This window comes from Vulpes lagopus, chromosome 10, assembly GCF_018345385.1.
Source record: "Vulpes lagopus strain Blue_001 chromosome 10, ASM1834538v1, whole genome shotgun sequence".
NCBI lineage: Eukaryota > Metazoa > Chordata > Mammalia > Carnivora > Canidae > Vulpes > Vulpes lagopus.
The window spans coordinates 36475026-36489638 of NC_054833.1; the positions used below are offsets into that span (position 1 = coordinate 36475026).

The window sequence follows — 14613 nt, forward strand, 5'->3', positions numbered from 1 at the left end:
AACAAGGTATCTAATGCTAGATAGGGTTACAGATTTTAAAATATTGAATTAAACCATTTATTTCCTTTCAGAAAATATGCTTAATCTATTTTATGCATAAGTAGGTAATATATTTACTTGATTCAAAAGTTAAGTTCTGATTGCTGCGCTCTGAAGATTGGTCCTAGATTCAGGCATGCCAGGCACCAAATAACGGGGAAACACATACTCTCGAGGATTTCCATGTCTCAAGGAAGAAGCCTTTGAGAAAAGAAGCACCTGCATTAGCATTTCCCAGTTGTTTTAACTTTTTCCTTCCAGAGGGATTCTTTATCAGTTCTAAATTTAGCAATTATGATAAAGATCTGTTCATAGGCTCACCTGAGTTGTTGTTCTTGTTGTTGTTTTTAATGCAGATTCTGATCCAGCAGATCTGAGTGGGATTGAGATTCTGCTTTTTTTTTTCTTCTTTGTAATAGTTTTTTATTGTACAGAACTGTCCCATGGATTAGTTGACATCCAGTAGTGGGCCCCCATCACTGTATTATCCAAAAGTCCCCACAAGTTTCCAAAAATACACTCCAGATATCTACTGCTATTGAGATAAAGGTAGCAGAATGCTTGAGACAGTGGTAAATTGTATACAATGATTGTTTCCCGTTAGCATTTTTGTCTGTCAGTGTATTCTTAAACCATAAATTATACGGCATTTTAAAGATTATTCTGGAAAGCAAAACAAAACATTTATATCCCAGTGTAGTTAGGTTCTTCAAAGGCCTTAACTCAAGAAAGTTAAAAAAGACTCTCTACTACTATGTACGAAATATCTTACTAACAGTGCTTCCAAATGAGTTCTCTGCTTTGTTTTATAATGGACTAATTTGTAGGTTCTTTTAAATTACATAGCTGTTGGGAAGGTTGGACATGGTCAGTGGCTTCTGAAGGATAAGACTTTTCTACAAAAATGTCCGTAGTCGGATTTTTAAAACTTTTGCCATACTCAGAAATCTGTTACTTCTATTACCAAAAGGTCCACTGTAATTTCCTTTTTTTATTAATTAGCAATAATCATGCCTTGGATAAACTTCATTGGCTATCATACTGCCACTGTGCAAAGCTTAATTTCTGTTTTTTTAATATGTCAAGCAAATTGAGTCCCTACCATACGTAAGGAAGTTTCTTTTACATTTTTTGTTTCCAAAGTGGTAAGTATGTTTTCAGACGGAAGTACATAAAATGATTCTCCACATGGTTATTCCAGAAACTGGTCTCTTCCTCTTCTGCCCTTTATTTATACTATCATTTTCCTGGAGGATTTGTAATCTATTTGATATTTACGAAAGCTAGCTGACAGTATTGGTTGTACAATGTAAGGAATGTTTTTACACATAGGTGAATTGGGTTAGTTTTCTTAAAAAGTTTAGGTTTTGCCTTATGATCACTGTATACTGCAACTTTCCTTCCTCAATCTGCCTCTTAAGCAGATAGTGTAATATTTTAATCATTTCTGCCCTGCTGGTACAGGCAATAGAACACTGAGGTTAAGATGAGAAGTTGTTCAGTAGCAAAAATGTCACACAAGGGCAGAAACTCTGCATTTTTTTTTTAACAAATGCTTAGTGAGGGCTTTTGGTCTATAGTCCATACTGTGAATAGCAAGATTTAGAGGATGCAGGCACATTCTAACAAGGTATCTTATTCTGGATAGGGTTACAACTTTTAAGATAATGAGTTAAACCATTTATTCCCTTGCAGAAAATATTTCTTTTTATGCATGAGTAGGCAATATACCTCCTTGATTCAAAAGTCAAATGAATGTACAATTGAATTTTGAGGGTTAAGGGACAAGAATTCAGAATATTGATGTAATACATGCCTTTTTGAGGTCTTCGTTATTAATAATCCTACATGCCAAATTGTTTATTAAAAGAAAATATTTTATTTTTAGGCATCTATGTTTCATATTCTTTTTTCTTTCTTAAATGTTTCCACGCTTTTTTTTCCTCACAAACAGGAATATTTGAAAATGTCTCAGTTTGAATCATGGTAAATTTGATGTTCACAAGAGAGGGGGAGCTCTAAAATATGGCTAAATATATTAGACTCAATTCTCATTAAAGGAACTTAAGATTAAGTTACATTAGTGTTTCTCAATTTTAGATGCACATTTTAGTACATCAAAAGATTTTTATTTTTAATCTCAATACCCAGGGTGCACGCCATATCAATTAAATCTAAATTTTAAAGTCTGAGGTCAAATATCAATATTTGTTAAAAGCTTCTCAAACTTTAATGTGTACAGGAATAACCCAAGAATCTTGTTCAAATACAGATTCTAAATTAGTGAATCTAGTGTATGGTTTAAGATTATGCATTTTCAATAAATCCTCAGGCTATTCCAATGCGGCTGGTCTATAGACAGCCTTAGAAACAAGGTGTTAGATGATCTCTATTTCAAATCCTTCCCACCATAATTCTTTCAGATTCAAGCAGGTTCCCACATGTCCATGCATCACAAAGCTTCTTTTATCTTTGGAATAACAGTGACTGTAGGGTTTTGGGATATTTATGGGCAAATACTATGTGCCTGGAAAGCCACTTTACAGGTGAACAGACCTAGGCTGTTTCCTCAGTGTGCTGAACAAAAGAAGTGGGAAAAGAATTGGAACTTGGTTAACGCCAAGAACGGGAAGGGCATGAACAGACCTTTCCATAAATGATTGTACAATAATGAAAATTACTGAGATTCATAGAAGCTACAGTTTCCATTCTGTAAGTGTATATGTACTGATTATGGAGAGAATACATATAAAGAGAAATGGGGAGACAAAGTTTGAATGTTACCAAGGCTTATGTGTCCCAATTGCATTGCTATGAATTGTTACCTAGGGTTAGTGAGCTCTGTCTCTAGAGTTCTGTCCTCCTCCTTCTTTCTTTCTTTTTTTTTTTTTTTGTTCTTTGTTTTTTGTTTTCTTTTTCTCCTTCTATTTGATAATCCAAACTAGAAATTTGCGTTCATCCTCATACTCTCCTGTACTTTCAGCTCACTTCAGTTCAGCGATGTCTAAACAATCCACGTTTCAAAGATCTCTTGAGAGTCTCCTTCCTTTCTAGCTCCACTGTCACTGCATGTAGCATCTTGCTTAGAACAGTCAGACGGTGGGGTGTCTGGGTGGCTCAGTTGGTTAAACATCTGACTTTGGCTCGGGCCATGATTTCAGGGTCCTAGGATTGAGCCCGGTGTCAAGCCTGGTTCAAATTCTGTGCTCAGCGAATCTGTTTCTCCCTCTCCCTCTGCCCCTCTCCTGCCTTATATGTGCTCACTTGCTCACTCGCTCTCTCAAATACATAAATGAAATCTCAAAAAAAAAAAAAAAACAAAAAAAACAAATGGCCGCTCACTTGCCTTAATTCACCCTTATTATTTTTCCATCCATCCTCCACACCAACTTAAGTATGATACTACTAACATGCAAAACTGTTTCCCTTCCCTGCTTAAAAAACATTTAGCGGTTTCTGTCACTAAAATAAGGAGTGAAGTCTTACATACATCCAGAGGTGATTTATGAACAGTTTTCTGTCTACTTTTCTTTTTTTATATCTCTACCATATTACCAAAATATGACATGAGTTTCTGGGTTTACAGAGGCTTTTCCCTTCTTTCTTGATGAAACTTAATCTGTATTTTATATAGAAGCTTATGCTCCAATAAATAAAGGGTCTACCCATAGCACTCCTTTTGTTTGCCCTTCATGAGTCCATTTGTGTCTATTGGACAGAGCACTGGACTAGGAGTCACACCTAAGAGCTGCAATTGTAGCCATTTTCCCTTGCATCATAGAACTGATGAAAATTAAGTCAAATAATAAATATGAGGATTTTGAAAATGAATGTTTGACGTCATTAAATGAATGGATAATGGAATACAAAGGTGTTAAAGATATATATATTTCTGTCCTAGATTTTAAAAATATAGGTAAACACTGCAACTTGTTATATCAAAACAGCATTATATCCTAAGAACATTGACATAACAATAATGCGGTGGATGGTCTGAATAGGGAAGAGACAAAGGACAACTGAGTGTCTAGAATATTATGTAAATCCATAGTTACAAGATGTTATATGTCCCAAAACAGAAGGACAAAATATGAAAGGAAAGAAGAGATGTTTCAAAGAAAAAATTGACGTAAAATGGCAACTCTAAATGATTGGGCAAAAGAACATGAACCACATGAAAATGATATAATTGAGCAGGATATTTGACTACCCTGCAGTTACTTCATAAAGAGCTGCAGCATCACTGGTAAATAGATAAGATAATGTTTGGGATGCTTTTATAAAAAGTTGTTCTCAAGTGTAATACTTGAAACTCTATAATGAGTCCCTATAATTAAGCTCTGCAATGAGTCTCCATGTTTGCTAATTTTTGGTCATGATCAGTACAGGTTTGAAAGATTTTTTAGGGCAGCCCAGGTGGTTCAGTGGTTTAGCACAGCCTTTAGCCCAGGGCGTGACCCTGGAGACCCAGGATCTAGTCCCATGTCCGGCTCCCTGCATGGAGCCTGTTTCTCCCTCTGCCTGTATCTCTGTCTCTCTCTTTCTGTGTGTCTCACATGGGTAAATAAATAAAATCTTTAAAAAATAAAAAAGCTTGTTTTTTAAAAGAAGAAAGATTTTTTATTATTTGTATTGTATTAAATGAAATAAAAGCATTGAAATTATTTATAGAAAGGCATCAATCCCATAGGGAACTGGGGATAACATATGAGTAGAAGGAAATTCTCAAGGATGTCTTAGACCTAGCCACAGTCACCTGGAACCAAAGGATCACTTTGAATAAAATTATGGGTTCTAAATTCAGTTTTGTAGGCTGATGATTTATTATGTTTGGAACCAGGCATTTAATCAAACTAAATAACCTTCTATTTCCTCGTCTTTCAAAGGGAAATAATACTAGAGCCTTCCCTGAGGGAATACTGTAAATATTAAATAAAGTTGTTCCCTTAAAGTGCTGGGCACAGTACTTGATATTTCATGAAATCTCAATAACATATGTTACAATTATTATCTTCATCACCATCAGCATTATTCTTATTGCTGTTTGTATTATTGTTAAAAATAAAACTGAGACTCCTTTCATACTCAAAAGCCTTTGATTTTATTCTTAGTATTACTCTACACATAATGACTGTAATAAGGTTCAAAGGAGTGGACTGAAGGAGAATTTAGGATTGTGTTATATGGGGAAATGTCATTGAACTTCCAAACATTTGAACAATAAACTTAACACATTATATATCTTAGCAGGTCAAAGAACTGTTTCTGTTATGACATCATGATATTAATTCTATTTATGAACATTTTCTACCAACCAAAATTTTCTTCAGGGCAAATTTGACATCCTTATTCCTCAGGCTATAGATCAAAGGGTTCAACATGGGCACAATGATGGTATAAAACACAGAGGACACTTTCCCTTGGTCCATGGAGCTCACAGATGATGGCTGCAGGTACATGAATGCAGCAGATCCAAAAAAGACAGCAACAGCTGAGATGTGAGAACTGCAGGTGCTGAAGGCTTTGGACCTGCCCTCAGTGGAGCGGATGTGGAGGATGCTGGAGAGGATAAAGATGTAGGAGGCAAGGATAGTTAAGGCAGGAGTCAAAATGTTAAATGCACTCAAGACTAGAACCAGTAATTCATTGATGTAGATGCTGGAACAGGATAATTCCAAGAGTGGGAAGAGATCACAGAAATAATGATTAACCACATTGCTCTTGCAGAAAAGGAGTCTCATCATAAAGCCCGTGTGGATTGTAGATCCAATGATGCCCAAAATATAAACTCCCACTGTCATCCGGAAGCAGATCTGAGAAGACATGATGACATTGTAAAGCAAAGGGTTACAGATGGCAGCATAGCGGTCATAAGCCATTGCAGCCAATATGTGACACTCTGCAATGGCAAAAATCAGGAAGAAATAGAGCTGAGTCAGGCATTCAGAGTAGGGAGTGATGTTCTTCTGTGTCACAAAGTTCACCAGCATTTTGGGGGTAACGACAGTGGAATGGCAGAGATCAATGAAGGACAAATTGCTGAGGAAGTAGTACATGGGGGTGTGCAAGTGAGCACTGAGCCCTATCAGCATGATCATGCCAAGGTTCCCCACCACTGTGACCACATAGATTCCTAGGAAGAGGAAGAAAAGGGGCAGTTGGAGTTCTGGTTTCTCTGTTAGCCCAGCGAGGATGAACTCAGTCACTATGGAATGATTTCCAGGGTCCATTATTCTCTCAAAGGGTTCTAAACTTAAAAAACAGAAAATGAGTGTACTTGTGTGGGATGTATGTGTGTGTATTTGTGCATACATATGTATGTGTGTATGTGTGACAGAGAGAGAATAATTTTATGGAGATCATTATTTTATTCCTCATTAAAGGCCATTCTTCATGAAGATATCTCTTGAATCTCTTCTATCACTCTAGGACAACCAATGATTCCAGCTAACCAGAGGAAAATCCAAGAGACTTGTAACTAAGATATTTCTAATTCTTAATAGAAAATAGCAAGTTTTAGGTATTTTGAGTCAGTTAATAGGGAAGTTATTCCTATTATTTCTCTTTAAGTTTTTATTCAAATTCCAGTTAGTTAACATACAATGTAATATTAGTTTCAGGTGTACAATATGGTGATTCAACTACTGTTATTTCTAATGGCTCTTTCCCATATGTATATAATAATCCTATATTCTATGGGATACCCTATATGTATATATTAATGTGTTTATCAAATGGCATAATGATTAAATTTCCATTCAATTGAAAATAAGAAAGAATAACATGTTTCTATAATTAAAAAGTCCGTGAAAAGTTATTAATTAGGTCTGAATCATTTTCCTTACTAGAATTCTTGCTCAAAATCCCTGAAATTTTCAGCAACTATCAATATCATTCCACCTGGAATTCTGCTAATCTGCTTGTCCTAGGTTTCTTCACCCAGGCCTACTACCTTGCAGGTATGAACATAATATACCAATACCTCAACAACTTCTCCAAGAGTGAAAATTGTCTTCCTTCATTTATAATTTAAATACTCCCAGGGGAATGATACAATGGCTGAAATTTAGATCATGTATTCTAACTCTGTAGCCAGAGAAGCAGAAGACTATGAATAGTTTCTGTTAGTTGGACTTCATGCTGGTGGTGGAGATCAGAAAACTACTCTTATTCTCAAAATATGAGAATGATTTTGGAAGAAAAACACTAGGTATCTTCTTATCATGTATTTTGCATGTACTTTACAGAATTTACAGAATTTTAAGATGGAAGAGATATGGATTGTTAGAACACATGCAAAGTACAACTAGAAATTTTAGTTTAAATTCAATACCAGTCAACAGTGTGATTTTTTTTAAAAAAAGACTAATATATATTTCATTTACATTGCAAAGAAAACTAGATTCTAGAAAATGAAAATTCATTTTCTTAACACTCAAGTAATAGTTGGAATAATGTTTTGAATTTGAGGTACAATACTATATGTGATTTAGAAAAACTAGAAAATTTCAGAAAAATTATCCAGAAATCTTGTCTTTTGATGAATGGTTGAAATAACTGGGGATATTTAATTAGCAGAAATCAAAATATTCATGTGGCACATGACAGTTATGGTCAAATGTTCAATATATTGCTGTATCTAAAAGGTGTTGGATTCATCTTATGTCTCTAAGAAAGTGAGGTAAAATGACCTGCTTGAAACTATAGGGAGAACTATCTGGTTTCACATCAAAGAAGCTTACAACAGTCACACAGACCCTGATCTTATAGCCAGAAATGTTAGAGCACAGCCTAAAGGGCCACTTAGCAGATATTGTTTATGGAAGCAAGCTCTAGATGAGTGGTTGTATTAAGTTATCCTTAATATCTCTTTAAATTCCAATATTTCATGATTGTATCATTCTAATAGGTCTTGATTTTAAGGTCATGGATGCAAACAATTCAGTCCTATGCTTGCATTACTCCTCTGAAAAATGGAAATATTAATTTTTCTCTCATGTGAAAATTAAATTAAATAATACCCACAAGGTGCCTAGCACAGTTCCTGGCTCTTGGTTGAAACTTAATAAATGTTAACCGTTATAATTGTAATGTTTTGAATATTCACCCAACATTGTCATTCCCATAATGAAAACCAGAGTTTTCAATTTTTTTCCTCAGCATATCTTGTTGTTTCTGTAAATACACACAAAAAAGTGTCTAGGTGGCTTGGTCGGTTAAGTGTCTGACTCTTGATCTCAGCTCAGGTCTTGATTGCAGGGTCATGAGTTTAAGCCCCATGTTTGGTTCCACACTGGGCATGGAGCCTACATTAAAAATAAAAATAAAAAATAATAATAGGACAATCTGGGTAGCTCAGTGGCTAAGCACTGGACTCTTGATTTAGGCTCAAGCTATGATCTCAGGGTCTTGAGATTGAAATCTGAGTCAGGCTCTGTGCTCAGCGAGGAGTCTGCTTGATGTTCCCCTCTCCTTCTGCCCCTCCCCCTGTTTGCCCTCTCTCTCTCCCTCTCTTTATCTCTCTCTCTAAAATAAATAGATAAGTATTCGAAATAATAATGATAATGAATTTCTAAAACTATACACAATAATACAAATTAGGATCATTTAGTTAGGAGTTTAATATGACAGCCCCAGTTGACATTACCATTTTTTTTTGTGCCTGTGAATACATTTCCTACAGTTACATAAGCAGTTATTTAACTTTTAAGTAGGATGAATTATTTACTGGCTTCCCTTCTCTGCTAGACTGTAAACTCAATACACTACTTGGCTTTTCATTCAGTTATCCTCAATTGATATGTGTTTAATAAAATTATGAAGGAAGATTCGAGGTAAGTTAACAGAGACTAAGTCAACAAGGCTTTCACACTGCCTGAGTTGAAATGGAGTAAACAAAAAAGTATTTGCCATAATTTTATATTAGAGGGAACAGGGAGATAATAAAGGGGCATGTCCTCATTAGAGTGTGAATAATGGAATGAGGACAGGTGAATTTATATAAATAGCTATATACACCCCTATGTGCACTGAAAATGGAGCTTGATTGAAAGACTAAGATTTTAAAAGCCAAGGATTGAGATTCGGACATACCCCTCTTTCTTCTCAGAGAGTTCAATGCCATGTACTTTTCATCTTCATTGTTGTAGAGGGAAAAATTACCTGATGATGCTGGTGGATAGTTCTGAGTACCAACCTTGCAGGACTCCTTAGTGTTGAGGTGTTCATAACCTAAAGTCTCCTTTGGCGATTGTAGTTACTGATCTTGATCTCTGATGAAGCTGATGCCCAAGGCCATCTGTCCCCCTGCAAATGTTGGTTGATGTGATGACAGGATTTTATACCCTGGGTATAGACACTAAGTGTCTGAATAAGAACAAACAATGATAATGGCCTCCCACCAGAATCTTATCCCACAAGTATCCACTCTTGGGAAAAGAAACAATTAGAATTTCCCTTTCTCTACTGGTTCTCAAGTGCTTAAGAGTATTAACATAGGTATAATTCATTGTTCTTGTTAGGTTACATATCAGAACCGAGGATGTTAGAGATGTTGTTAGGATGCCAGTGAATTTCATGCCAACCCATCTTAAAATGCAGAATTTCAGGAAATTTTTAAGATAGACCCTAAAGAATTTTTCTTTAAAAAAATATTTTATTTATATATTCATGAGACACAGAGAGAGAGAGAGAGAGGCAGGGACACAGGCAGAGGGAGAAGCAGGCTCTATGCAGGGAGCCCGACATGGGACTCAATTCCGAGTCTCCAGGGTCAGGCCCTGGGGCTGAAGGCGGCACTAAACCGCTAAGCCACCTGGGCTGTCCTAAAGAATTTTTCTAAAGCTGTTTCCCACAGGGGTAAAGTAAGAAACCAGGGAAAACAACTGGTTGGGTAAATTCTGAAATGTTTTATTTTCCTTGACCTCTTTTTTTTTTTTAAGATTTTATTTATTTATTCATGAGAGACACAGAAAGAGAGGCAGAGACACAGGCAGAAGGAGAAGCAGACTCCCTGTAGGGAGCCCAGTGAGGGACTTCATCCCAGGACCGCGGGATCACGACCTGAACTGAAGGCAGATGCTTAACCACTGAGCCACCCAGGTGTCTCTCCTTAACCTCTGTTAATTATATTTAGATTTCATAATGTACTTAGAAAACAATGATGCTTAGAATATTTTAACTTGTGGCCTAAGTGAAAACATTTGCTAAATATTGCACAAACCCCTGAAGAATTCCCAACAAGAGTAAGAAGGAGAGATGATGACTGTATGTTTTTAAAACTAAAAAAGAAATGATGAGGAGCAATAGAAATATATGTGCTCTAGAGATTAATTTTTTTTCTCATACACAAGTGCTTTATTGCCACGAATGGTAGAGTGACACATACATAAAATGTGACAGAAATGACAGCCTCAGGCCATGGGCAGCTACTACTACCCTCCATGTTTTATGATCTCTGAAATTGTTTGGAAAATCAGCAGTGAGCTAGTGGCCAAAAAAAATGATGAAGGTGATGGTTAGAGGGAGGCCCAAGCCCAAGGCCCAGATGTTCAGGCACTTGGAAGTGAAAACATAAATCTGAGTCTCAGTCATGTCACTCACCAGCTTCCTGCCCCTAGACTTCACAGAGTAGGCAAAGGCTGCGAAGCCCAGGCAGCACCAGTTCAAGAAGATTGTGTTGAACAGGGACCAGAAAATGTGGTCAGGCATGGCCTGTCACTATAGATGTTGATCATAGTGGTCATCACGGGAGTCAAGCTCTGGGGCGCCTCAAGTACTGCTACCTCATGCTCCTCCTTGAGCATCTTACAAGTTGGAGGGCCGCGGTGTAGGTACCAGGGAAGAAGGGCTAGGAGTTAATATTTTTTCAAAATATTTATTGAATGTTATATGATTTTGACAATAAAAAAATAAACTTTCTTAATCAAATTTACTATTAAATGCTTTAAATTATTGTTAGAAATGGAGCTTCAACCTTTTTGTAAAGGTATTTTTGCCAACTGCTATGAAAAGAGAAAAACCTAGAACAGAATAATTCATAAAGCCTATAGAAAATGTTGCTTATTAACAATTGAATCTTAGAACAAGAATATGGCACAATGCAAGACACAATTTTTCTTCTGAAGAATTTGACAATTTTGATAGAGATAATATCCACAAGCATGCCTTAATAGTAAACAACAACAGAAGAGATATCATTATTATAGTATGTGTGATGAACCAGATGTGTATCTGATAATAGCCTGGAGTAGGAAATATAGTCAATGATATTATAATAATGTTGTATGGTGACACATGGTAGCTACATTTGTGGTGAGCCTAACATAATGTATAGAGAAGTTGAGTCACTATATTATACACCTGAAACTAATGTAACATTGTGTGTCAAATATACTTAAATTTAAAAAAAAAAAAAAGCTTTTGCACAGTGAAGGAAACCATCAACAAAACAAAAAGGCAACCTACTGAATGGGAGAAAATTTTTGCAAATTATATATCCACCAAGGGGTTAATATCCAAAATATATGAAGAACATAAAGAACTTCTACAACTCAACACCAAAAAACCTCCAAACAATCTTATTAAAAAATGGGCAGGGTACCTTCTTTTTTGAAGAAGATATATAGATGGCTAACAGACACAGAAAAAGATAGTATCATTAATTATCAGGGAAATGAAAATCAAAACCACAATGTGATATCACCTTACACCTGTCAGAATGACTAAAATCAAAAAGAAAGAAATAAGAAGAGTTGGTGAGGATGTGCAGAAACAGGATTGTTTGCATAGTGTTGCTGGAAATGTAAACTGGTACAGCCACTGTGGAAAACAGCATAGAGGTGCCTCAAAAAGTTAAAGATAGAAATATCGTATGATCCAATAATTCCACTATTGGATATTTACCCCACGGAAACAAAAAACATTAATTCAAAAAAATATAAGCACTCTTATGTTTATTACAGTATTCTTTACAATGGCTGAAATATGGAAACAACTTAAGTGTCCATCATTACATGAGTGGATAAAGAAGAGGATATATCTACACAATGGAATATTATTCAGCCATGAAAAATGAGATCTTGCCGTTTGCAACAACATAGATGGACCTAAAGTGTATTATGCTAAGTCAGGCTGAGAAAGACAAATACCATATGATTCCACTCATATGTGGAATCAAGAACTAAAACAAATGAATAAACATACAAAAAACGAATCAGACTCATAAATACAGAAAACAAACTTTGGTTGCCAGAGGAAGAGGAGTAGGGGAGGATGAGCAAAATGGGTGAAAGGCGTGGGAGAGACAGGCCCCCAGTTATGAAATGGGTAAGTCATGAGATTAAAAGGCACAGCATAGAGAACACAGTCAATGGTATTAAAGTCATGTTGTATAGTAGCTACATTTGTGGCAAGCACAGCATCACACATAGACATGTTGAGTCACTATGTTTATGTTGAGTCACCTGAAACTAAAGTAACATTGTGTGTCAACTACACTTGAATTTAAAAAAGAGAGAGAGAGAGAAAGAAAAGCATACCAGGAAGATCTTACCATAGAGTTCTGGCCGGTGGTATATGCTATCTGTTATGATTAGTCAAAGTTTTCAAGCCAAACATGTAAAATTAAAATAGTTCTTGAACCCTATATGATAATGACAGTCATTACAATATATTGTCCTTTCAAATAACTAGTAGAAGTTAAAAGTCTTGAAAAGCATATTAAAAGATAATTCAGTAAGAATTATCACAGGAACTGTATTTATTTCAACCCATTTAAATTAGCACATAACCATTTTTGTGCATTCTATTTCTAGAAGATATCCTAATTCTACGAATTTTATTTATCTGCACTTTGCTTTTTAACTCTAATACACTTGGTGCTTTCTGGTGTCCATATGGTGTCCAGTTCTATGTCCAATACACTCTATGTATAGTGATGCTTTCCATACGACTGGTATTATGAATCTAGTCTTCCCCAGGCCCCCGCACTATTTTTCCAAATTATCAAGTAGTAACAACAATCTTGTGGATATACATGGTTGTCTACGGAGTGTTTCCTTATTGAAACTTGTTGGAGAATTAAAAATTTTTGCTCGAGCAAAATACCGTTTTCCTTCTTTTTTCAAGGATCTTCTTTAGGGCGACTCTGACATCTTTATTCCTCAGGCTGTAGATCAGGGGGTTCAGCATGGGCACAATGATGGTATAAAACACAGAGGACACTTTCCCTTGGTCCATGGAGCTCACAGATGACGGCTGCAGGTACATGAATGCAGCAGATCCAAAGAAGACAACAACAGCTGAGATGTGAGAGCTGCAGGTGCTGAAGGCTTTGGACCTGCCCTCAGCGGAGCGGATGCGGAGGATGCTAGATAGGATGAAGATGTAGGAGGCAAGGATCGTCAGGCTGGGGACAAGAATATTAACTGCACTGAAGCACAAAACTACCACCTCGTTGATATAAGTACTGGAGCAGGAGAGCTCCAATAGTGGGAAGAGATCACAGAAGTAATGGTTGATTCTATCAGCCTTGCAGAAAAGCACTCTTAGCATGCAGCCTGTGTGAGCTGTGGCACCAGTCAAGCCCATGATATACACCCCACCTACCAGCCAGGAACAGACCTGATAAGACATGATGACATTGTAAAGCAATGGGTTACAGATGGCAACGTAGCGATCATAGGCCATTGCAGCCAACATGTGACATTCTGATATAACAAAAACAAGGAAGAAGTAAAGCTGAGTCATGCAGCCTTCATAGGAGATAAAATTCCTCTCTGTCACAAAGTTCATCAGCATTTTGGGAGTAACGACAGTGGAATGGCAGAGATCAATGAAGGACAAGCTACTGAGGAAGTAATACATGGGCGTGTGCAGGTGAGCACTGAGCCCTATCAGCATGATCATGCCCAGGTTCCCCACCACTGTGACAGCATAGATTCCTAGGAAGAGGAAGAAAAGGGGCAGTTGGAGTTCTGGTTTCTCTGTTAGCCCAGCAAGGATGAAATCAGTCACTGTGGAGTGATTTCCTGCTCCCATTTTCCTCTGGAAATTTTATGTAGAAAGAGAAGAAGAAAATTTGTGGTAGATATTTATTATCCTATCACGTAATGTAGTATGAAACAAAATCTGTCTTTTCAACCAGGTAGGTCCAGTTCGATGTCTGTCCGTGATCTCTATGTTAGTGCTTAAAGACATGGATGGATCTAGAGAGTATAAGACTGAGTGAAATAAGCCAGTCAGAGAAAAGACAAATACCATATGATTTCACTTATATGTGGAATTTACAAAACAAATGAACAAAGGGAAAAAATGAGAGTCAAATCAAAAGCAAACTCTTAACTATAGAGAATAAACAGACAACAGAGGGGAGGTAGGTGGGGGATGGATGAAATAGGAGAAGGAGATTAAAAGTAAACTTATCTTAACGAGCACTGAATTATATATGGAATTGTTGAATCACTATATTGTACACTTGAAATTAATATAACACTGTTACACCAGAATTTAAAAAGATAATAAAGTGGGTCTTAGTATTGCCCAGTCCATGAACATCCAAAGAACTTTTTTGTT

At 36.5% G+C, this 14613-nt stretch overlaps 2 protein-coding genes and 1 pseudogene across 2 annotated transcripts; all 3 read right to left on the reverse strand.

The window, feature by feature from the left end:
* Positions 1–946: 946 nt before the first annotated feature.
* Positions 947–1098, reverse strand: LOC121501111 (annotated as a pseudogene).
* A 4235-nt stretch (positions 1099–5333) lies between these two features.
* On the reverse strand, positions 5334–6269 carry LOC121500406. The gene has a single exon (XM_041772090.1). The coding sequence runs from the start codon at positions 6267–6269 to the stop codon at positions 5334–5336; it is 936 nt and encodes a 311-aa protein (XP_041628024.1).
* A 6850-nt stretch (positions 6270–13119) lies between these two features.
* Positions 13120–14082, reverse strand: LOC121500870 (olfactory receptor 8G1-like). Its single transcript, XM_041772983.1, has one exon. The coding sequence runs from the start codon at positions 14077–14079 to the stop codon at positions 13120–13122; it is 960 nt and encodes a 319-aa protein (XP_041628917.1). The 5' UTR covers positions 14080–14082.
* Between the last annotated feature and the right edge of the window lie 531 nt (positions 14083–14613).

Bases quoted from the DNA above. Each gene is read 5' to 3' on its own strand.
- LOC121500870 (XM_041772983.1), bottom strand. From the start codon at position 14,079: ATGGGAGCAGGAAATCACTCCACAGTGACTGATTTCATCCTTGCTGGG.
- LOC121500406 (XM_041772090.1), bottom strand. From the start codon at position 6,269: ATGGACCCTGGAAATCATTCCATAGTGACTGAGTTCATCCTCGCTGGG.